The sequence below is a fragment of the Pseudoliparis swirei genome, chromosome 8 (assembly GCF_029220125.1).
Source record: "Pseudoliparis swirei isolate HS2019 ecotype Mariana Trench chromosome 8, NWPU_hadal_v1, whole genome shotgun sequence".
NCBI lineage: Eukaryota > Metazoa > Chordata > Actinopteri > Perciformes > Liparidae > Pseudoliparis > Pseudoliparis swirei.
Window position 1 is genome coordinate 5,975,322 of NC_079395.1, and position 19,232 is coordinate 5,994,553.

Genomic DNA, 19,232 nt, shown 5'->3' on the forward strand with positions numbered 1-19,232 from the left:
GATTTTTGATACGGATAGGATTATACAGATGAAAGAAACAGTTTTACCCCTTAGAGGTAGCATGATTTCTTATTAATTAACTTGACTTACCACTAGGATAGAAGTCCAGTTCATGGATATATGTATTTAGACTATATTAGTGTTAGGAATTAAATTTACTCGACTCAACCGATTATGAATGCAGATCATGCAGCTTATGCTATTTAATGTGACTCCACCAAAGCTCTATAAACCTTCACTGCTCAGTAAAACTTCATAACAGATGGAAAAATACAAAAAAACTGAGCACACGTGTATCTGCACTTAGTGAACACAATGTGCAACTCATCAGCAGATAAAAGATTTAAAACAGATAATCCTGTTTTGAAGAAAAGTGATGGAAAATAGATAACAACACATTTAAAGTGAAGTGACAGTGCACCAACTGGTTTCTTTTCGTATACACAAATCCAATAAGCTTAAGAAGCAGCCCTCCAAGATGGAAACAAGCTCATTGTTCTCTGTTGACGATCTGTTGCTTTGCAGCAGGTGTGGAATGCCCCTTGATTTAGCCAAAGAAACCTACAGTTGTAAAAAGATGTCGTCTTTGGAGACCGTGCATAAGGTGCCTTTGACTCTAGGAATACATTCATCATGTATAAATATGGACATAATAAGCTAGTCATTTTTAGGATGGAGTTGTGTGGACTGTTGAGGGGTGTGCTGTTGTATACGAGGAGCTACTCCAGGGTAGGTTAGGGTTCTTAGTTTGGTCCACACCTGGTGCCACTTATCCAATATTTAATAGCTGCTTGTTTCCAGAAGTCAATCTTTTGACACATACACATACAACAGTCTTGTTTAAATTATTGGCCTATTTTTATTTTTTAATATACATATATAAAACAAATGTAATTAACAAATAAATAAATAAATATATATATGTTTTTTATTTCTCCAGCTGATTCTGTAAAAAAGATACACTTTGCCTTTTTTAATGGTATTTTTTCCATAGTTAAGATAATAAAATGCTGAGTGATTTTTGTTGGTTGTACAAATGATACGCCCCTCCTGACCAACGCTTTGCTGCATCACTAAGATACGATTCTACTCATTACAGGTTACTGCCCATTAATTTCAAAAAGGTTACAACTAGGACATGTACTTTAAACTGGCTGTGGTCAGTCACAGAAGAATCTCAACACCCCATCCCGGGCGTGACATCACTTTTTACAAATTAGTACGAATTAATTAATTAATTCATTTAGTATTCGACCAAACATTACTTTAGTTTATGAATTGATGCACACTTTTTCTTATCACAATGTACAGTCAGCCTTTCTTGCTCGAACAACATACTTATCGTCACAATAAAACATAATTGCAAGCTTCTAACTTTGAATTATAGACTTCGATGATAAACACGTTTTACATTGCAGTTCCTTTGCTACACGTGTGGCAAAGATGTGTGCTATAAAGCAAGAACGCCAAGGTTTCAAATGACTTTATTTGTTCATGAATGAAATACGAGAACAGTCTTTAAAAGTTTTAGGCACTTTGAAGTATGACAACAGTGAAGGCAGGATTAAATATTATTCAGAAACCAATTTTAGAAACAAACAAACGAATCATCTTCAAGACCTAACATGTCTAAACATAAGATAAATATCGAGCTATGTTGAATCGCTCAGGATGGGTTTCTACTGTAGGCTATGTGTATACTTTACGTTCTAAAGCATGCATCATCTGCTTCCGGTTGCGGGAAAATCAATATTTAGTTTTTTTTTTAAAGAAATCAGATTTTCTATTCACTCACCTCTTCCCCTTGAAACGTGACACTGCAAGGCTTTGGAAAATATAGAATAGATAAAGGCTTTGCACGCGATGACTGAAGATCATCACACTGAGCAGATGTCCACCAGAAGAGCCAGCCCAGTTTCATTATCTTTATCAACATATTTCACATTTCATGTGCTTCCAGAAACACTCCACCATACGACATCCAAAAATACATTCCGACACGCAGCTTTCCCCAACGATAATCCTCATTCTTCAGAAGTGAGTCATTGTGCATTTTCTACAGTGTTCTTTCACTGCGTCTTTTTCATATTTGGATTGAGGGTACAATCACATTTCCGAAGTTAGATTAATCCAGTTCAGCGGCAGTCAAGGGTAGATCAGATAAATAGCTCGAAGCAGTCTGTTTATACTTTGACATTTTAGCTGGAATTAGAGATGTAGAACTAAATAAGCACATGCTAACCATGTCCAGAAGCTATGGGAAGCACAACATGACAAACTACGGTGCCAAAGAAGATCCGTGATACTGGATTTGATCAGTTCCACATGTGTGTTTTTCCTTTTGAAATCCCCAAAAACTGTGTCCTGTACTCCTTCAGCGGGTGATTGAAATTCTCAATTGTTATTTTTATAATTCATCCCACACACGCACACACACGCACAGTTTCGCACACACACGCCCACACACACACACACACACACACACACACACACACACACGTCCTCCAGCTGTGTCACAGTGCAGTCCTGGAGTCCTCAAAGTGTTTTACTGTTAATTTACTAAATTAGATTTATCTCTAAATCCATACAGAGGTCTTTCCATTTTTCACAATGGTGGGCGCTTTCTCCGTGGCGGATTTCGGCCTCGCTCCTTGTTTATCTTGGACTGTATTGACTCGATTTTGTTCCGCCGTCGTGCCTCCGGACACCGGACTACTGGTTCCGGACGCCTGCGGGTTGGCTTTGGTTTGATATGTTTGGAAGGCCATGTCGAGCTGTTCCTGGGCGACCCGTAGGTGCCGGTGGAGGCTTTCCAGATCCGACGGGATCTTCTCATCCGGGCTGGCGCCCTGCTGCTCCTGGGCCACGTTGGCCACGCTCTGCTCGTGGGCGACGAGGCTGTTGGGGATCCCGCCCGGTTTGTCCGTCTTCATCACGAGGTTGTACCCCGGGGGGGAGGCGGGGATGTTCCGGGTAAACGGGTAGCCGTAGGACATCCGTCGGCCCCGGTTCCTCTTCGTGCGCAGGGTGTCCCGGAAAGTGCCGATTCCCAAGTGAAGCATCTCGCACACGTTCAGCACCAGACAAAGGCAGCTCACCACGTACATGATGAGCAGGAAGATCGTTTTTTCCGTGGGCCTGGAGACGAAACAGTCCACTCTGTGCGGACAGGGAATTCGGTTGCACACGTACGACGGATTGACCCGGAAGCCGTAGAGGAGGTACTGTCCCGCGAGGAAAGCGATTTCAAAAATAGCTCGCGACATGAGCTGCAGAACGTAGATCCTCATCAGGCCTTCTTGCATTATCCTCCGGCGGCCGTCGTGTTTGGGCGGGTCTTTCCCGGTGCCGACCGCCGGTTCGGGTTTGGCCTCCAGCACCTCCGGCGCGTCCTCGTAGATCATGGGCTCGGCGTCGTCGTCTTCCTCCTCCTCCAAGATGTCTTCCAGACGGCGGCTCTCTCTCCAGCGGGGGTGAGGACGAGGCTTCTGCCGAGCCGCCGGTCGTGCCTCCGGCGGTCCTCCTCCGTGGTGCGTGCGATCTTGTGGATGGCGTAGCCCATGTACATGATGGAGGGAGTGGAGATCATGATGATCTGGAAGACCCAGAAGCGGACGTGCGAGAGGGGGGCGAACGCATCGTAGCACACGTTGTCGCAGCCCGGCTGCTTGGTGTTGCAGGTGAACTTGGCCTGCTCGTCCGAGTAGATGGACTCGCCTCCGACCGCCGTGAGCACGATGCGGAAGATGATGAGCACCGTCAGCCACACTTTCCCCACGAAGGTGGAGTGCTTGTGGATCTCTTCCAGGAGACGAGTGAGAAAGCTCCAGCTCATGTTGCTCCAACAAGCTTGTCAACTAGAGTCTGAGAAGAGAGGAGAGAGAACAGAGTTAGTCGGAACCCGTGGAAGAGTGTGGTGGAACCGAATTGTAGATGTATTCAATGATCTATTACATTTTCATATTAGATTAGATTAGATATTCCTTTATTAGTCCCACAGTGGCGACATTTCAGGATCACAGCAGCGGGTGCACATCAGAGCATTAATTTAAAAAATAAAACTATATATATATATATATATATATAAGGAATCACAGATACTATTACATTGTTGTAATATATTTTAATACAGTTGTATTCCTTATATAGAGCATTAATTAAAACAATAAAACTATATATATATATATATATAAATATAAGGAATCACAGATACTATAAAGTTGTTGTTGTCACGGCGCTATTAGAGTGGACCCAAAAGCACGACTCAGACAGGAGTAACAAAGAATACTGTCTTTGGTTGGAAACAGGCTGGGTCAAACCGGAGATCAGTCAAAGAAGCAAAAAAAAAAAAAAAGGGGCAGGAGGAAGGCAGAGGGGCAGGGGGCAGGGCAGGCAGAGGAATATAGAATAACGCTGAGACGAACGGAAAAACACACAACAATCTCATAGAGGATAAGGAAGTGAGGGAGGGAGTGAGGAGAGTGAATGAGGGGGGGGGTGAGGGGGAAGGGTGGAGGGAGGAGAGGGGGGAGAAGGGAAGGGGAGGACTAGGAGGGAGGAGAGGTGAGGGAGGAGGGAGAGGGGATGGACTGACAGATGAAACAACTAGAAAACAAAAGGAAACAAAGAAGGAAACTGTTACAGTTGTAATATATTTTAATACAGTTGTATTACTTATATTGAATGCATGTGCTGTTTGTGTCCAGAATATAGGGCTCCAACCCTAAGTTAAAGCCTGAAGGTTATGTTGTTGTCTCTAAATGTCCCAGAGCCCAATGTAACATTTTTAAATATCTTATTATATTGTTTCACCAATCCCAAAACTTTTTTATTTTGACAGAAGAATAGTTTTTTGATTAAATGATTATTCAATTTTCAAAATAAGAGCTGATTTCTTTTCAGCCAATCAATGACTCATTGACTAATCTACCAACCATTCCTATAGTCCAGTGTGGACCTGGAGTAAACAGTAACTATGTGGACTTTGCAAATGTGTCAAACGTAAAACTGTGGACGGAAGCTTCTGGAGGCAGAGGAGACGGTCGAGCCACACACCAGACAATGGCTCGCGTTGATTCATGTCAGCGAGAGGGGTGATGTCATCTAAAACACACATCACGCAGTCCCTCTCACATCCCCTTCTAACACATTGAAATAGTTTATGAAATGGATGGAGGGAGAAAAAGAGAGGGAACAAAACCCAACCACGAGCAACAACCATGCAGCGCTTTGATCATCGCTCTGACCCAAGAGAGGCCGACGGGCTGGAGACACAGAGCCGAACTGACGCGGCCCTCTGACTTTTAAGAAAAGCTCATTCTGGTACCACAGAGCCACTTCAGAAACACACTGAGCTCGGCATGGCAACCGCATCGTGTCCGGAGAGGGGGGGGGGGGGGCATGAAACCCCTCACAGTGTCGTGCTGTGACTGTGAGGTGATGGAGAGACAGTGTCGCGCTTCTGTCCCTTCACACACAGGGGGGGGGGGGGGGAGGCTGCACAACTTCCTGTTGATCTCATGACTGCGGCACTGTGTTCCCCTGATGTGCCATGTCTGAGTGAACAGGAGAGGCTTGTTGCTCCGCCACGAGGCCTCAGGCCTCCAGAACCAGCACCGCTGAGGGGGCTCATGGCCGCCCCGGGATGGCATGACAGGGGAGGGTCGCCACGCTGAGGACTCCATACGTTTAAACACATCTGTGAGCGTATACAGCATCAACAGCATCAACATCACACACCGGACACTGGCGTCTGCTGTTGATGTGTTTTACAGTTTGTCTTGTTGATTATTTTGCTGCCTTAAATTTGAAGTCTCCCCTGAAAATATATATTCTAACCCACGTGGGACTTGTTTAATAAATAAAGATGAGATGCAGCTTAAATGCAACAAGAACCCTGTTTGGGTTGTTGCATTTGTTTTGCTTCATTTGTATCGGTTGTCTCCAAGTCGTAGGCATTTCTTTCTTGTTTTCTATTTTTAAAATGGGTTAAAATGATACTTTAATGAATTAAAATGAATAAATTAAAATAAAAATAATATATAAACATTGTATGATAATTCAATTCCACAAAATAGACACTTTAAATAAATAAAATAATGATTGGGTAATAAGGGTTAATAAATTATAATGTAGACAGATGCACGTGCAACATATTGAACATTATTAATCATGCATCGCATTGTATCGTGTTGGGTGAATAGCTTTTTGCAACAGCTTTAGAAGAATGTCTATTTTAGACACACAGTGGCATGCAGTGATCTGTCAGCAGTTTGAATTCAGACCCACAAACAGTTCACAGCTTCACTGAAACAAAACAGGCATTTACAATGATATGACAGGACCATTGAACACAACATATCACACACTTTCCTGAAACAACAGGTACTGAAACAACCCACCTTGAGAAGTTGCCCCTGCGTTTCCCATCCTGCACGTCTCCTGTGCTCTCTACATGTCCCCTGCACCGTCGGATCCAGTGACCACTTCCATCCTAGCGTCCTGCTGGCCTTTCCTCGTCCTATTGATAACTTCCACAACCGCAACAACTAAAACAATGACGGAACTTGTCAGACTGAACTTTTCTATTCATTCCGTTTGCCCACTCTGGGAAGAAGTGAGCTCTTGCCGCGGCGCATGCCTCACATTCTGGCTGGCGTCTGGTTTCTATTACACCTTCTGCTCGAGAAGGAAGTCTTCAAAACAGAGAGGAGGAACACGACAAATAAATAAATATCCTCCTGTCGGCAAATGACCCTCATCCAAGGGTTCAGACTTCAGGATGTCGCGGCGCAGATTGAAAAGAACACCCGGCTGAGGGAGCGTGTTCAACCCCCCCCCCCCCAATCCATCCCTCATCACTCCTCCCCACCATGCTCATGTACAATGTTTGTAACGCTCTCTCTCTCTCTTTCGCTCTCTCTCTTGCTCTCTCTCTCTTTCTGAGTCTCTTACTTTTTTCAACCCTATCTCTCTCTCTCTCTCTCTCTTTCTGAGTCTCTTACTTTTTTCAACCCTATCTCTCTCTCTCTCTCTCACTCTTTCTGAGTCTCTTACTTTTTCCAACATGTTCTCTCTCTCTCACTTGCTCTCTCTCTCTCTTTCTGAGTCTTACTTTTTCCAACATTTTCTCTCTCTCTCTCTCTTTCTTTCTGAGTCTCTTACTTTTTCCAACCCTATCTCTCTCTCTCTTTCTTTCTGAGTCTCTTACTTTTTCCAACCCTATCTCTCTCTCTCTCTCTCTCTCACTCTTTCTGAGTCTCTTACTTTTTCCAACATGTTCTCTCTCTCTCTCACTTGCTCTCTCTCTCTCTCTCTTTCTGAGTCTTACTTTTTCCAACATTTTCTCTATCTCTCTCTCTCTCTCTTTCTGTCTGAGTCTCTTACTTTTTCCAACCCATCTCTCTCTACATCTCTCACTCCATCTCTCGCTCTCTCTACATATCTCTCTCTCTACATATCTCTCTCTACATCTATCTCTCTCTCTCTACATCTATCTCTCTCGCTTTCTGAGTCTCTGACTGTTTCCAACTATTTTCTCTCTACATCTCTCTCTCTCTCTACATCTCTATCTATCTTTCTCTCTCTCTACATCTCCATCCATGTCTCTCAGCTTCTTCTTGCAGGTTGATGTCTACCTGCCTTCCAACCATTTATGCAGCAGCAGCTCACTGTGAGAAAGAAGGTCACGTGATGAGTTGTGGCACACTTACTAAAAAAGGTATAGTTCACCCACACCACCCATCCTCTTGACACACACACACACGCACACACACACGCACACAACCACAGTAAATGCAGAGAGAAGCAACCCCTGTGCTGTCTGTCGATTACATAACAGTTTATTCACGTCCCCTCGTGAAGAAACAACCCCGGGGAGACAAAGACGGGGAGTTCCGAGGACAGAAGTGTCACCGAGACATAAGCCACCTTGCCTCGGTGCAGAGCCGCCAGAAATGTAACCAGCAGGTACGCTCAGTCATATCAAGTGTCATAATATTTAGGCCCTGCATCCAGGCAGATGGCCAGATAACCGAGCGTTGGACAGGTCGCACTCTACTCTCCGGCTACCCCGTCTTTTCCGTCTCGATGTTTATACTTCGGAGCTCTCGCCGCCGCCTGCGGGAGCGCAGCGGCATCGCCACGCGTCGCTATACTCGATCGGGGGGCATGAGATGGATTTTCATTTTTGTTCACGGACAGAAGTGTCTCTCACACTCACGCACACTCCTGATATGTGTTCCTCTTCTTTCAAGTCGGCAATAACACGACAAACTACAGATTCCTCTTCTGTGCTTTGCCGGTGATTTCTGGCGCATTAAAGTCGGAAAGGAATTCCTCTTTACTTTATGTGTCAGACTGTGAAGTTTGGGGAAGGGATTTGAAGTCTACTTTTAATAAAGGACAGATAAACGGGGTCGTCTCTGGCTGGCATGAATAAAATGTGTCTGGTCATTGTCACAGGGACCATATTATTAGAACTGTGCTTTCACAAGGCCCTCAATAATCCTTAATTATGACCTGTGTACAGCTGAGAGTGATGCTGATCATCAAGTGAAAGCACCATGCGTGACGTCACGCGCTCAACTCGGCTCCTCAAACATGAAACACTCTGGATTCCCTTTGTGTTTCCAGATGTTGTTGGAGCTATTTATTTTGACATTTGTATTTAGTTTTATTGTAAGGAATAAAATTGTTTAATCATTGCCTATTTAGGTTATATTTTGATATGCTAGAAGAGCTTTTTCTCATCATATTTTTAGTTTAGTTTGAGATTGTTGTTTGAATATATTTAGTTTTTTGATTGGGTAACACTGGGCACCTGTGGTTATATGTAGGTGTGGTTAGGCACAGGACCAGCATGCACTGGGGTGGCCTATGTTTTTTTTAAATCAGCACACGAGACACAGTGTCAACATTTTTGTGTGTTCTTTTAGTTTGTTTGTTTGCTTATCCGAAGAATGGAATACTGAAATGGACATTATTATTATTGTTGGCTGCGTCAACTCCAAAAACCCACGGTGCGTCGGAGGCAATTTGATTGATAGTTTTGATTGATTTATTGGACAAATGGCCACTACAGTGTGTAACGACTATTTTTAGTTACAAAACAAAGACAACTGCAGTGAGACTTGTCCAGAATGAGGTGGTGCGAGCACACGAGAACTCTTTGCATTTTTAAATCTCATTCTGTTTGAGTAGTTTGAAAGAGAGTCTCGGGGAGACAGCCATCTGGGCCTACAGGAGCCATCGTCCCGGGGCCCCTCGGCCTCAGGAGCCCCCTCTCCGTCTGACTGAGGAGATGTGGCGTAGCGAGCAGCCCTGACAATGAGGCGACAGGGGATGCTGCTGGAATCAAGCCGAGCATTTGGGGTTCGGACATGTGCTCATCCCTAAGGGACGGGAAAGCACGTGCTTTAAAAGTTGCATAAGGTCCATGAGAAGGTGAAGTAAAAAATCCAAATAAAAGTCAATTACAGTTTATGTTCCTCAAGACTCAGCTGGTAGAGCTTGGGTTTACAAGTGACACTCTCTGATACTAATATACAGTAGGTCATAACTTTTATATATGTGTATATTATGTGTATATATATATATACATATATGTATATATATATATGTGTATATATAGGTGTATATATATATATATGTGTGTATATATGTGTATATGTATGTGTATATATATATACATATATATTTATATATGTGTATATATATGTGTATATAATATATATATTTTTATATATTTATATATGTGTGTATATATATGTGTGTGTATATATGGGTATATATATGTGTATATAAATATAACTTTTTACTGTCGTTATCCATCCTTATAACTCACATTTCTAAAGATCTATAAATAACCCTTATTCTCTTATTATTGTGTCTTATCAGAACCGCAAATGTGCGCACAAAAATCCCAACATATTGAATCTATTTTTTGTTTTAATTGTTGAAAAATATGCACATTTCAATGTTCTTTCATAAGACCAGCATGTATATGATAATTGGAATACCTGAAATGTGGGCCAAAAAAAATTAGATTTTGAACAATGAATTAGTTTTAAAAAATGCATTAAAACATGTAAATTTGTTTATTTGTTTATTTATTGGATCCCCATTAGCTGACGCCTTAGCGACCGCTAATCTTCCTGGGGTCCACAGAAAGGACAAAATACAATACATACAAAACATATCGTGAAACCAACAGTTAAAAATAGTACAACAAAGTAAAAAATAGTGCAGTCAGATGCACAGTACAGTCGAAGGATAAGATATATGTTATGCAATTCAACTTAATTCATACAAAGAAAAAGAAAAAGAAAATCAGATGACTAAAAAGAAATAGAATACGTCAAGTGGTGAATGTTCTTAGGTGCGCCTTTAATTGTTTTTTGAATGACAAATTATTACTCATGTGAGTTAAACGAGGAGGTAGTAAGTTCCAAGCGGTAATTGCACGATAGATAACAGTACGTTTGAGGAGGTTAGTTCTTGGGGTTGGCGGTATCAATTGACCTAAACTAGCATTCCTTGTGTTATGGTTATGTCTTAAATGTGTATTGTAACTGATTGAAGAAATATACCGGTGTCTGATTAAATACTACTTTCCTGAAAAACATGAGAAGACAAAAGTGAAGTTGAGTTTCAACTGAGAACCGTGACAGGCGAGAGTGCATATATGCAGTATTAGTTTTCATTGAACACTGGAGTGCTAATTTGGCAGCTCTGTTTTGAACCATTTGTAGTTTATGTATGTCCTTCTTAGCAGCCACTGCCCATATGAATGGACAGTACATCAGATGACAAAAGACCAGGGAGTGTAACACCTGACAAACAATAGGGAGAGTTAAATAAGCAAAGCACTTTCTGGTCATAGCTATACCCCTTCCCATCTTAGTGCTGTTGATGTGCTCAGACCACGACAACTGTTCATCCAACACTACACCCAGTACTTTGACCTTCTGGACCTGTTCTATTGCTGAACCTGACATTGACAGGTGAAGCTTTGTGTCACCGTTAAGTGTATTCCTAGAGCCAAACACAATGCATTTAGTTTTAGAAATGTTCAGGGCTATCTTATTCACTTTCACCCAATCAGACACTCTCTCCAGATCCTGATTCAGAATGGTAGCAAGTTCCAGTTTGTTTGAAGAATGACTGTACAGTGTTGTGTCATCAGCATACATTACCATGTTGGAGTTTTTAATTGACAAAGGGAGATCATTTGTGAAAATGGAAAAGAGTAAAGGGCCCAAGCAGCTCCCCTGTGGAACCCCACAGCTGACATGTCTACAGTCTGATAAACTACCATTATAAAAGACTCTTTGAGATCTCTCAGAAAGATAGCTAACCATCCAAGAGAGTGCAGTTCTGCTGAATCCATAACTTTCAAGTTTGGTAATCATAATGTCATGATCAATTACATCAAATGCAGCACTAAAGTCAAGCAAGACTGTGCCGACCATTTTCTTATTGTCCATCTGTATCAGCCAATCATCAGTTAGCTGGGCAAGGGCAGTAGCTGTTGAGTGATTAGGTCTGTATGCATGTTGGGAACTAGTAATGAGGTTATTCCGAATAAAATAATCCTGTATTTGTTTGAAAACAATTTTCTCCAATAATTTACTCAAAATGGGGAGTATACAAATTGGACGGCTATTTACACATGTGAAGGCAGATTTCTTGTCCTTAGGTATAGGAATCACCTTCGCCACCTTCCAGACCTTTGGGCATACACCATACATGAAGCAGTTGTTGAAGATGTGACATATTGGTATCGATAAGTGAACAGAAGCAAGTTGCAGCAGTTTACCATCTAAATGGTCTATACCAGCCATTTTATCGGTCGGCAGAGACGACAACATTCTCTCGATTTCAGGGGAAGTAACCAGCACAAAATCAAATTGGCAGTTTTTGTCTAACATCATGTAGTTCTCAATCAGTGTGCATGAGGAGGAGCCATCGGTTGGTCTCAAGTTTGTTCTCAGATTATCAACTTTACTCGTGAAATAGTTATTAAAATAATTAGCAATCTCTTCTGGTTTTGTGAGAAACGAACCATTGTTTATTATATTAGGCTTTGCATGATGTAAGGACCTACCCATTATATCATTCATAATTCTCCAGAGTTTCTTCCCATCATTCTTTGAGTCGTCAATTTTGCTTTGGTAATACTCTTTCTTTTTCCCTCTGTTCAATTTAGTTACTTAATTTCTTAATTTACAATACATTTTCCTATCAGACAGTGAGCCAGATGTATCAGCCACTAGTTTTGCCTCATTCCTTTGAGCCAGAAGTGTTTTCAAATCACTACTGACCCATGGGGCACACTTTGCCTTTACAGTTGTTGTTTTTAATGGTGCGTGTTTATCCGCAATGTTCATAAATAATTTCATGAATATATTTAGGGCCAAAACAGGGTCCTCCTCTTGACACACTATAGACCAGTTAACATTCATTACATCCTCCATGAAAGATTCCACTTGGAAATGTTTGTATAATCTTTTATGTATAATCCTACAGGCAGCTTTTGGGATTTTTGTTTTCCTTTTAAGAGCTATTAAATTGTGATCACTGAAACCAAGAACTACTGACACGGCTTTAGAGCAGTGTTCAGGGGTATTAGTGAAGAAATGATCAATACATTTAGATGATTTTTTTCCATTCTTATTAGTACTAGTTCTAGTTGGTAATGTAATAGTTTGAGTAAGGTTGCAAGCACTGGCTACAGCAAGAAGCTTCTTTTTTAACGGACAATTTGAAAACCAAACGATATTTAAGTCACCCACAAAAAACACTTCTCGGTTATCATCACTCGATTTATCCAACATTTCACAGATCGAATCTAAGCATAACATGTCCGCACTAGGCGGCCTATAGCAGCAACCAACAAGTATGGGTTTAGTTTGTGGCAGATGAACTTGCAACCACAGTGCCTCAATGTCACACATCATTAAATCCCCTCGTACACTTACAGGAATGTTATTCTGGACATAAAAAGCCACACCACCCCCATATCTGTTCCGGTCTTTCCTGAACAGTGTATATCCATCAACCGCTAGTTCTGCATTTTCAAACTAGAATGGGCACTCAGTAGAGCGCATACCTTCGCATATCACAAGATTGGGCATTGAATTATGAACATTTTGGCATGAGTTGCATGCCAATTGGATACATGACCTTGACCTTTGACCCGATTGATCCCAAAATCTAATCAAATGGTCCCCGGATAATAACCAATCATCCCACAAAATTTCATGTCATTCAAGAATATTTGACCTGTTCATGACCTTTGACCTTGACCTTTGACCCGATTGATCCCAAAATCTTATCAACTGGTCCCCGGATAATAACCAATCATCCCACCAAATTCCATGTGATTCGGTTCAATGCTTTTTGAGTTCTGCGAATAACACGCATACAAATAAATAAATAAATACACGGTGATCAAAACATAACCTTCCGCATTTTCAATGCGAAGGTAATGAGGGATCTAAATGTGTCTCAGATACTGCAAGTATATGGATGTTGTTTGGTAGCATCATACAACTTAATTCATGGATCTTATTCCTTAAGCTACATATGTTTACATGAGCAATCAGCAGGCCTTTGCCTGGGATATTAAGAGTTGTTGAGCCCACAGTAAAAAAGACACCGAGCAGTAAAAAGTTACATTGCGAGAGTAGGGCTTAATGACCCGAATCACTCACAAGATTGATGGTATTCTGGCTTCGTCGTTGTCTTGAAGGAGGATGTGTTATCAGTCTGCCGTGCACACAGTTACTTCCAAAACAAAAACAAGTGTGCACAAATGCACCCAGTAGTCAAAGCGATGACGGCCTGGTTTTGAATGTGTCGTCCCTTTGTCCTCTGACAGGCGGCTCTAGCTTTGGGAAACTGTAGTTCACGTTGATAAATATTGATTGGACCGCCCAGAGCTGGACGAATAGCATCGCATTCCCCTATAAGACATCGTTTGACATTGCTCTTGTCACAAGGTCTGGCACCATGCGACAGCTCGATGAGAATGTTAAATATTCATTAGGTTCTGGTTATATTTAGTGTTAAATGTAAAATAGAGCTTTTTTAAATGTATTTGTTTCAGTTGTGGTGGCATCTGTGAGATGTAAACACCTTTAAAAAAAAAAAAAAATTCTTAACACGACAGCTGACAATTAAATAAGAAGGCAAAAGACATAAATAATGAAAAAAATAATCAGTTGAATCGCATCCCAAATTCATTGCATTTCTTAATTTATAACATCGGATGGTATATGCATAATCAGACACACGCACTGATTGCTATCCCCAGACGGTTTCACCTTCCAGAGGTCACCGGGAGCTGTGAGGGGGTTCGCGGCGCTTGAAGCGATGCGATGGCGAGGAGCGAACATCTCGACGACTCTCCTCAGGTCGCTCACCGATGTCGCGTATATCGACCGAATAAAGTTGATGCGAGTGGGCTGGGGGGGCTGTGGAAGTCTGTGTTTATGTAACAGATCAAGCTCCACCATGTGACATGGATGCCCCCCCCCCATCTCTCCTTCCACAATATCATTAAACTGCTCTGACCAGGCTGTGTGGGGTGTGTGGGGAGGGGGGGCTATCCCATAGGCAGCCTGAGAGTGGTGGCAGTCCCATCTCATTTGTTCATTTTCCTCCCCGTTTCTCAGCCGAGCCTATCCTACCCCCGGGGTGAATGCGTCCCGTGCCAGTTCTACTAAGGCTGGCCTCCACTGAAGCGACTGAGATGAAAAGCCTTGAGGTGGATGCCGACAACTCCCCTCGGCCGGGGCTCTGCGTCTCCCACATGAGCAACTTGTATTGGAAACGAGCCGCAACACCACTGTGCAATGATAGAAAGCAAAGTTATTTGGCTCATATTTAAGTCGGAAGACCTCCTCTTCATTCTTTACTACACATCTGGACCCATGAAAAAAGAAAAATAAACATGTCAAACTATGTAAAGCGCTGGAGAAAATGACGATGTATCGCAATATTATCTACATCTCGGAAGGATGCGAAGTAGATTGGCCTGTTTCCCGTCCCTGAAGAAGGTTACATTCATTTTTACTTCCCTGACAAAGTCCAATCACTCTGGTAGTAAAGCGTTATCAAAAAGAACGACACGTCTCATTCATGTTTCTACAGGAGGAAGTAATAAAAGCATTGCATCAGCGTTGCCTCACTCATTCAACATTTCTGTAAAAATCCACAACCTGATATGATCTGAGTTGTTCCCAGGTCAATGCAAACCGTGCACCAGCTCTCTTCTGTCACAGGATGTAACACCCGGTTCTGTTTCTCCTGTGTTCCGTGTCCCCTATGTCTCCTCTGTGTCTTCTGTCTTAATTGTTTAATTCCCGGCACCTGCCCTCAGCCACTCTTGTCTCGTTAGTGTCTGATGTCGTACACCTGTGTTCCCCCCCCTATATATTGTGTCAGTCTTTCTCTTGTCTGCTGTCGGATTGTTGTCTCTAGTTCCGTGTCTTTTTCCCGTCGTCCTGTCTGTCGTATCTGACCCTGCCTGCCTGCCTGCCCCTTTTGGACTTTGTTTTTTTGTAAACTGTTTTGCCTCATTAAAGAGTGCTTTTTTGTTATTTATATTGCGTCCAGCCTGTCTCTCTGCGCCTGAGCCTCACCCCGTCACAAGAACCTGTCACAGGAAGCTTGTGAACACTGGAAATGTGCAAACCAGTGGCCCCAGTACAGGATACGGAGCTGCCATGTCACGTTCGGTTATCTCGCCGACAACTAATTGACGAAAAAGTGATTAAATTGAGCAAAACGTCTTAATGGAAATACTCCAGAGATAACAGATTTCTATGTTTACTCCATGTTTACACATTCCACTGATATTACAGAAGATCCGGAGCAGAGCGCCGACGTAGACGCTGAAGATAATGTACATTTGACAAGCGCGTTGAAATTGAACACGAGTAAATCCATAAAAAGTATTCTGTTCACCAGAGTATTTCTTAATTGTTTTTAATCCCCTGTTATTATATTCAAACTCACTCCATCATCAGGCCAGTACGACTCAACACACAGCGATCCCCATCCAAACAAACACCACAACAACGCTTTGCCCGCACAGCTGGAGGGGCTTCATCTTTGACATTATCTTGTCTTAACTGGCCATGTCATGAGCGGTTCTGGGGCCAGGCCCAAAGGAGCAGCCGACCTCGTCAGGGTCATTTGGACTACCAGAGATGTGTGTGCTGCCAGTCCTTCCTTCCAGATGCCTTCGTGCCGTTGCCCTTTGACCAATTCAGTGAACTCCTGGTAGCGCCGCTGCAGGACTCCACTCAGTGCGTTTACATGATGGTATCATTCGAATCTTGCTTTAGTCGGACTCTGCTATCTTTTGGGGGATCTGCTGTTATCCCAATATACATGGCAGTGAGTAATTCGAATCATTGGCCGAAAGCATGTCATATCCGATACGATAGGCGGCGCTGTTTTCATTACAACTCGTGGTGACACAGCCATTTCCGCTTGACCTCTTCACCACCACCAACAACAACCAACAACATCAACATTTCGAGAAAGATGGTGAACAGAGAGCAAGGCGAAGCTACATCCCTCTACTATTCTTGCATGATGTTAATAGTGACATTATAGTCTCTTTCGATTCTTTCGACTTCCGGGTCACGACATGGGAGGGGGGGGGGGGGAGGAGGGCGGCGGGATCTCAAGCATGCGCAAAGACGCAAATTCCAGTTCCTAATCCAATTCACCGTTACATGCCGCGATGATCGAGTTATCCAGGGGTGTTAATCGGATCGTAGTCGGACCGCACATAGTCGAACAAAGGTGTTTACATGAAACGGATAATTCGATTTCAGTCCGACTAAGCCAGTTATTCGAATGCATGTAAACACGGTCACTGATAACACACTATAACTCTCTCTCTCTCTCTCATGTGTGCACATCCTCTACGGTGCACGAGGGAGAAGATGTGACTTATGAAGCTCAGCTTCGTAGCCCGCGATAAGAAAAGACAATCTACGGAGCAAAAGGCACTGGCTGACAGAAGGACGAGATAGGGAGCCATATTCACCTTCGAGGTTAATGATTTATGTGTGGGGGAAATCAATATTTGTTCTCACTAGATAGAATAAGCAACACCTGAATATACAGTAGATGTATGTTTGCTTTAAAGTCTTCATTTAATCCATCCGCTTTTCTCCACTTTTTTCAGTGGAAATGTGCATCCACTAGATGGCAATCGTGTATTATTATGCGATAGCACAGGGTCCTGGAGGATATTCATAAACATCTTTTTGGATGTCATCAAGTCGTGGCCTCGTGGTCAATGATCTGCCGATACTGTCCTCACTGACCGGCCGCGATGATGACATCGTCGGATTTTAGGGAGCACTGACCCAGTTGACAAGGAAAACAAAGCTGTGGAAGACCCCCGTGACAAACAACAGTCATATCACATACAGTGCATCCGGAAAGTATTCATGCCGCTTCACTTTTTCCACATTTTGTTATGTTACAGCCTTATTCCAAAATGGATTAAATTCATTATTTTCCTCAACATTCTACACACAAAAACCCATAATGACAAAGTGAAAACTGTTTTTTGCAAATTTTTGCAAATCTGTTAAAAATAAAGAACGAAAACATAACATGTACATAAGTATTCACAGCCTTTGCCATGCCACTCAAAATGTAGCTCAGGTGCATCCGGTTTCCACTGATCATCATTGAGATGTTTGATTGGAGTCCACCTGTGCTAAATTCAGTTGAATGGACATGATTGAGAAAGGCACACACCTGTCGATATAAGGTATCACAGTTGACAGTGCATATCAGAGCATAAACCAAGCCATGAAGTTCAAGGAATTATCGATAGACCTCCGAGACAGAATTGTATCGAGGCACAGAAAGATTTCTGCAGCATTGAAAGTCCCAATGAGCACAGTGGCCTCCATCATCCGGAAATTGAAGAAGTTTTGAACCACCAGGACTCTTCCTAGAGTTGGCCGCCCAGCTTCTTCGGGGGAGAAGGGCCTTCGTCAGGGAGGTGACCAGGAACCCGATGGTCACTCTGACAGAGCTCCAGCGTTGTTCTATGAAGAGAGGAGAACCTTCCAGAAGGACAACCATCTCTGCAGCACTCCACAAATCAGGCCTGTTTGGTAGAGTGGCCAGACGGAAGCCACTCCTCAGTAAAAAGCACATGACAGCCCGCCTAGAGTTTGCAAAAAAGCACCTGAAGGACTCTCAGACCATGAGAAACAAAATTCTCTGGTCTGATGAAACAAAGATTGAACTCTTTGGCCTGAATGCCAAGCGTCATGTCTGGAGGAAACCAGGCACTGCTCATCACCTGGCCAACACCATCCCTACAGTGAAGCATGGTGGTGGCAGCATCATGCTGTGGGGATGTTTTTCAGCGGGAGGAACTGGGAGACCAGTCAGGATTGAGGGAAAGATGAATGCAGCAATGTACAGAGACATCCTCGATGAAAACATGCTCCAAAGCGCTCTGGACCTCAGACTGGGGCGACGGTTCATCTCCCAACAGGACAACGACCCGAAGCACACAGCCAAGATAACAAAGGAGTGGCTTCGGGACGACTCTGTGAATGTCCCGGAGTGGCCCAGCCAGAGCCCTGACTTGAACCCGATTGAACATCTCTGGAGAGATCTGAAGATGGCTGTGCACCGACGCTCCCCATCCAACCTGATGGAACTTGAGAGGTTCTGCAAAGAAGAATGGGAGAAACTGCCCAGAAATAGGTGTGCCACGCTTGTGGAATCATACCCAAGAAGACTTGAGGCTGTAATTGCTGCCAAAGGTGCTTCAACAAAGTATTGAGCAAAGGCTGTGAATACTTATGTACATGTTGTGTTTTCGTTCTTTATTTTTAATAAATGTGCAACAATTTGCAAAAAACAGTTTTCACTTTGTCATTATGGGTTTTTGTGTGTAGAATGTTGAGGAAAATAATGAATTTAATCCATTTTGGAATAAGGCTGTAACATAACAAAATGTGGAAAAAATGAAGCGCTGTGAATAATTTCCGGATGCACTGTATGACTTATAATTTCAGGTTGACTTACAGGCATTTAAAGCGTCTCATCATGATAACTGAGGAGGGTAAAAATACCAACCGTCCACAGCAGTTCCCACGGAGGCTACATCCAAACAGGAAGGGTTGTTTTACTCGGCCGGTTTCATTGTTTCCAGCTTTGCTTTCCTGTTGCTC

General features: G+C 42.9%; 1 protein-coding gene across 1 annotated transcript; it reads right to left on the minus strand.

Moving 5' to 3' along the window:
• Positions 1-1,468: 1,468 nt before the first annotated feature.
• On the minus strand, positions 1,469-6,808 carry gjc2 (gap junction protein gamma 2). The gene is given in 3 exon segments (XM_056421511.1): positions 1,469-3,497; positions 3,500-3,864; positions 6,402-6,808. Coding segments are annotated over 2 exon segments (1,257 nt in total). The 5' UTR covers positions 3,836-3,864; positions 6,402-6,808; the 3' UTR covers positions 1,469-2,576.
• Between the last annotated feature and the right edge of the window lie 12,424 nt (positions 6,809-19,232).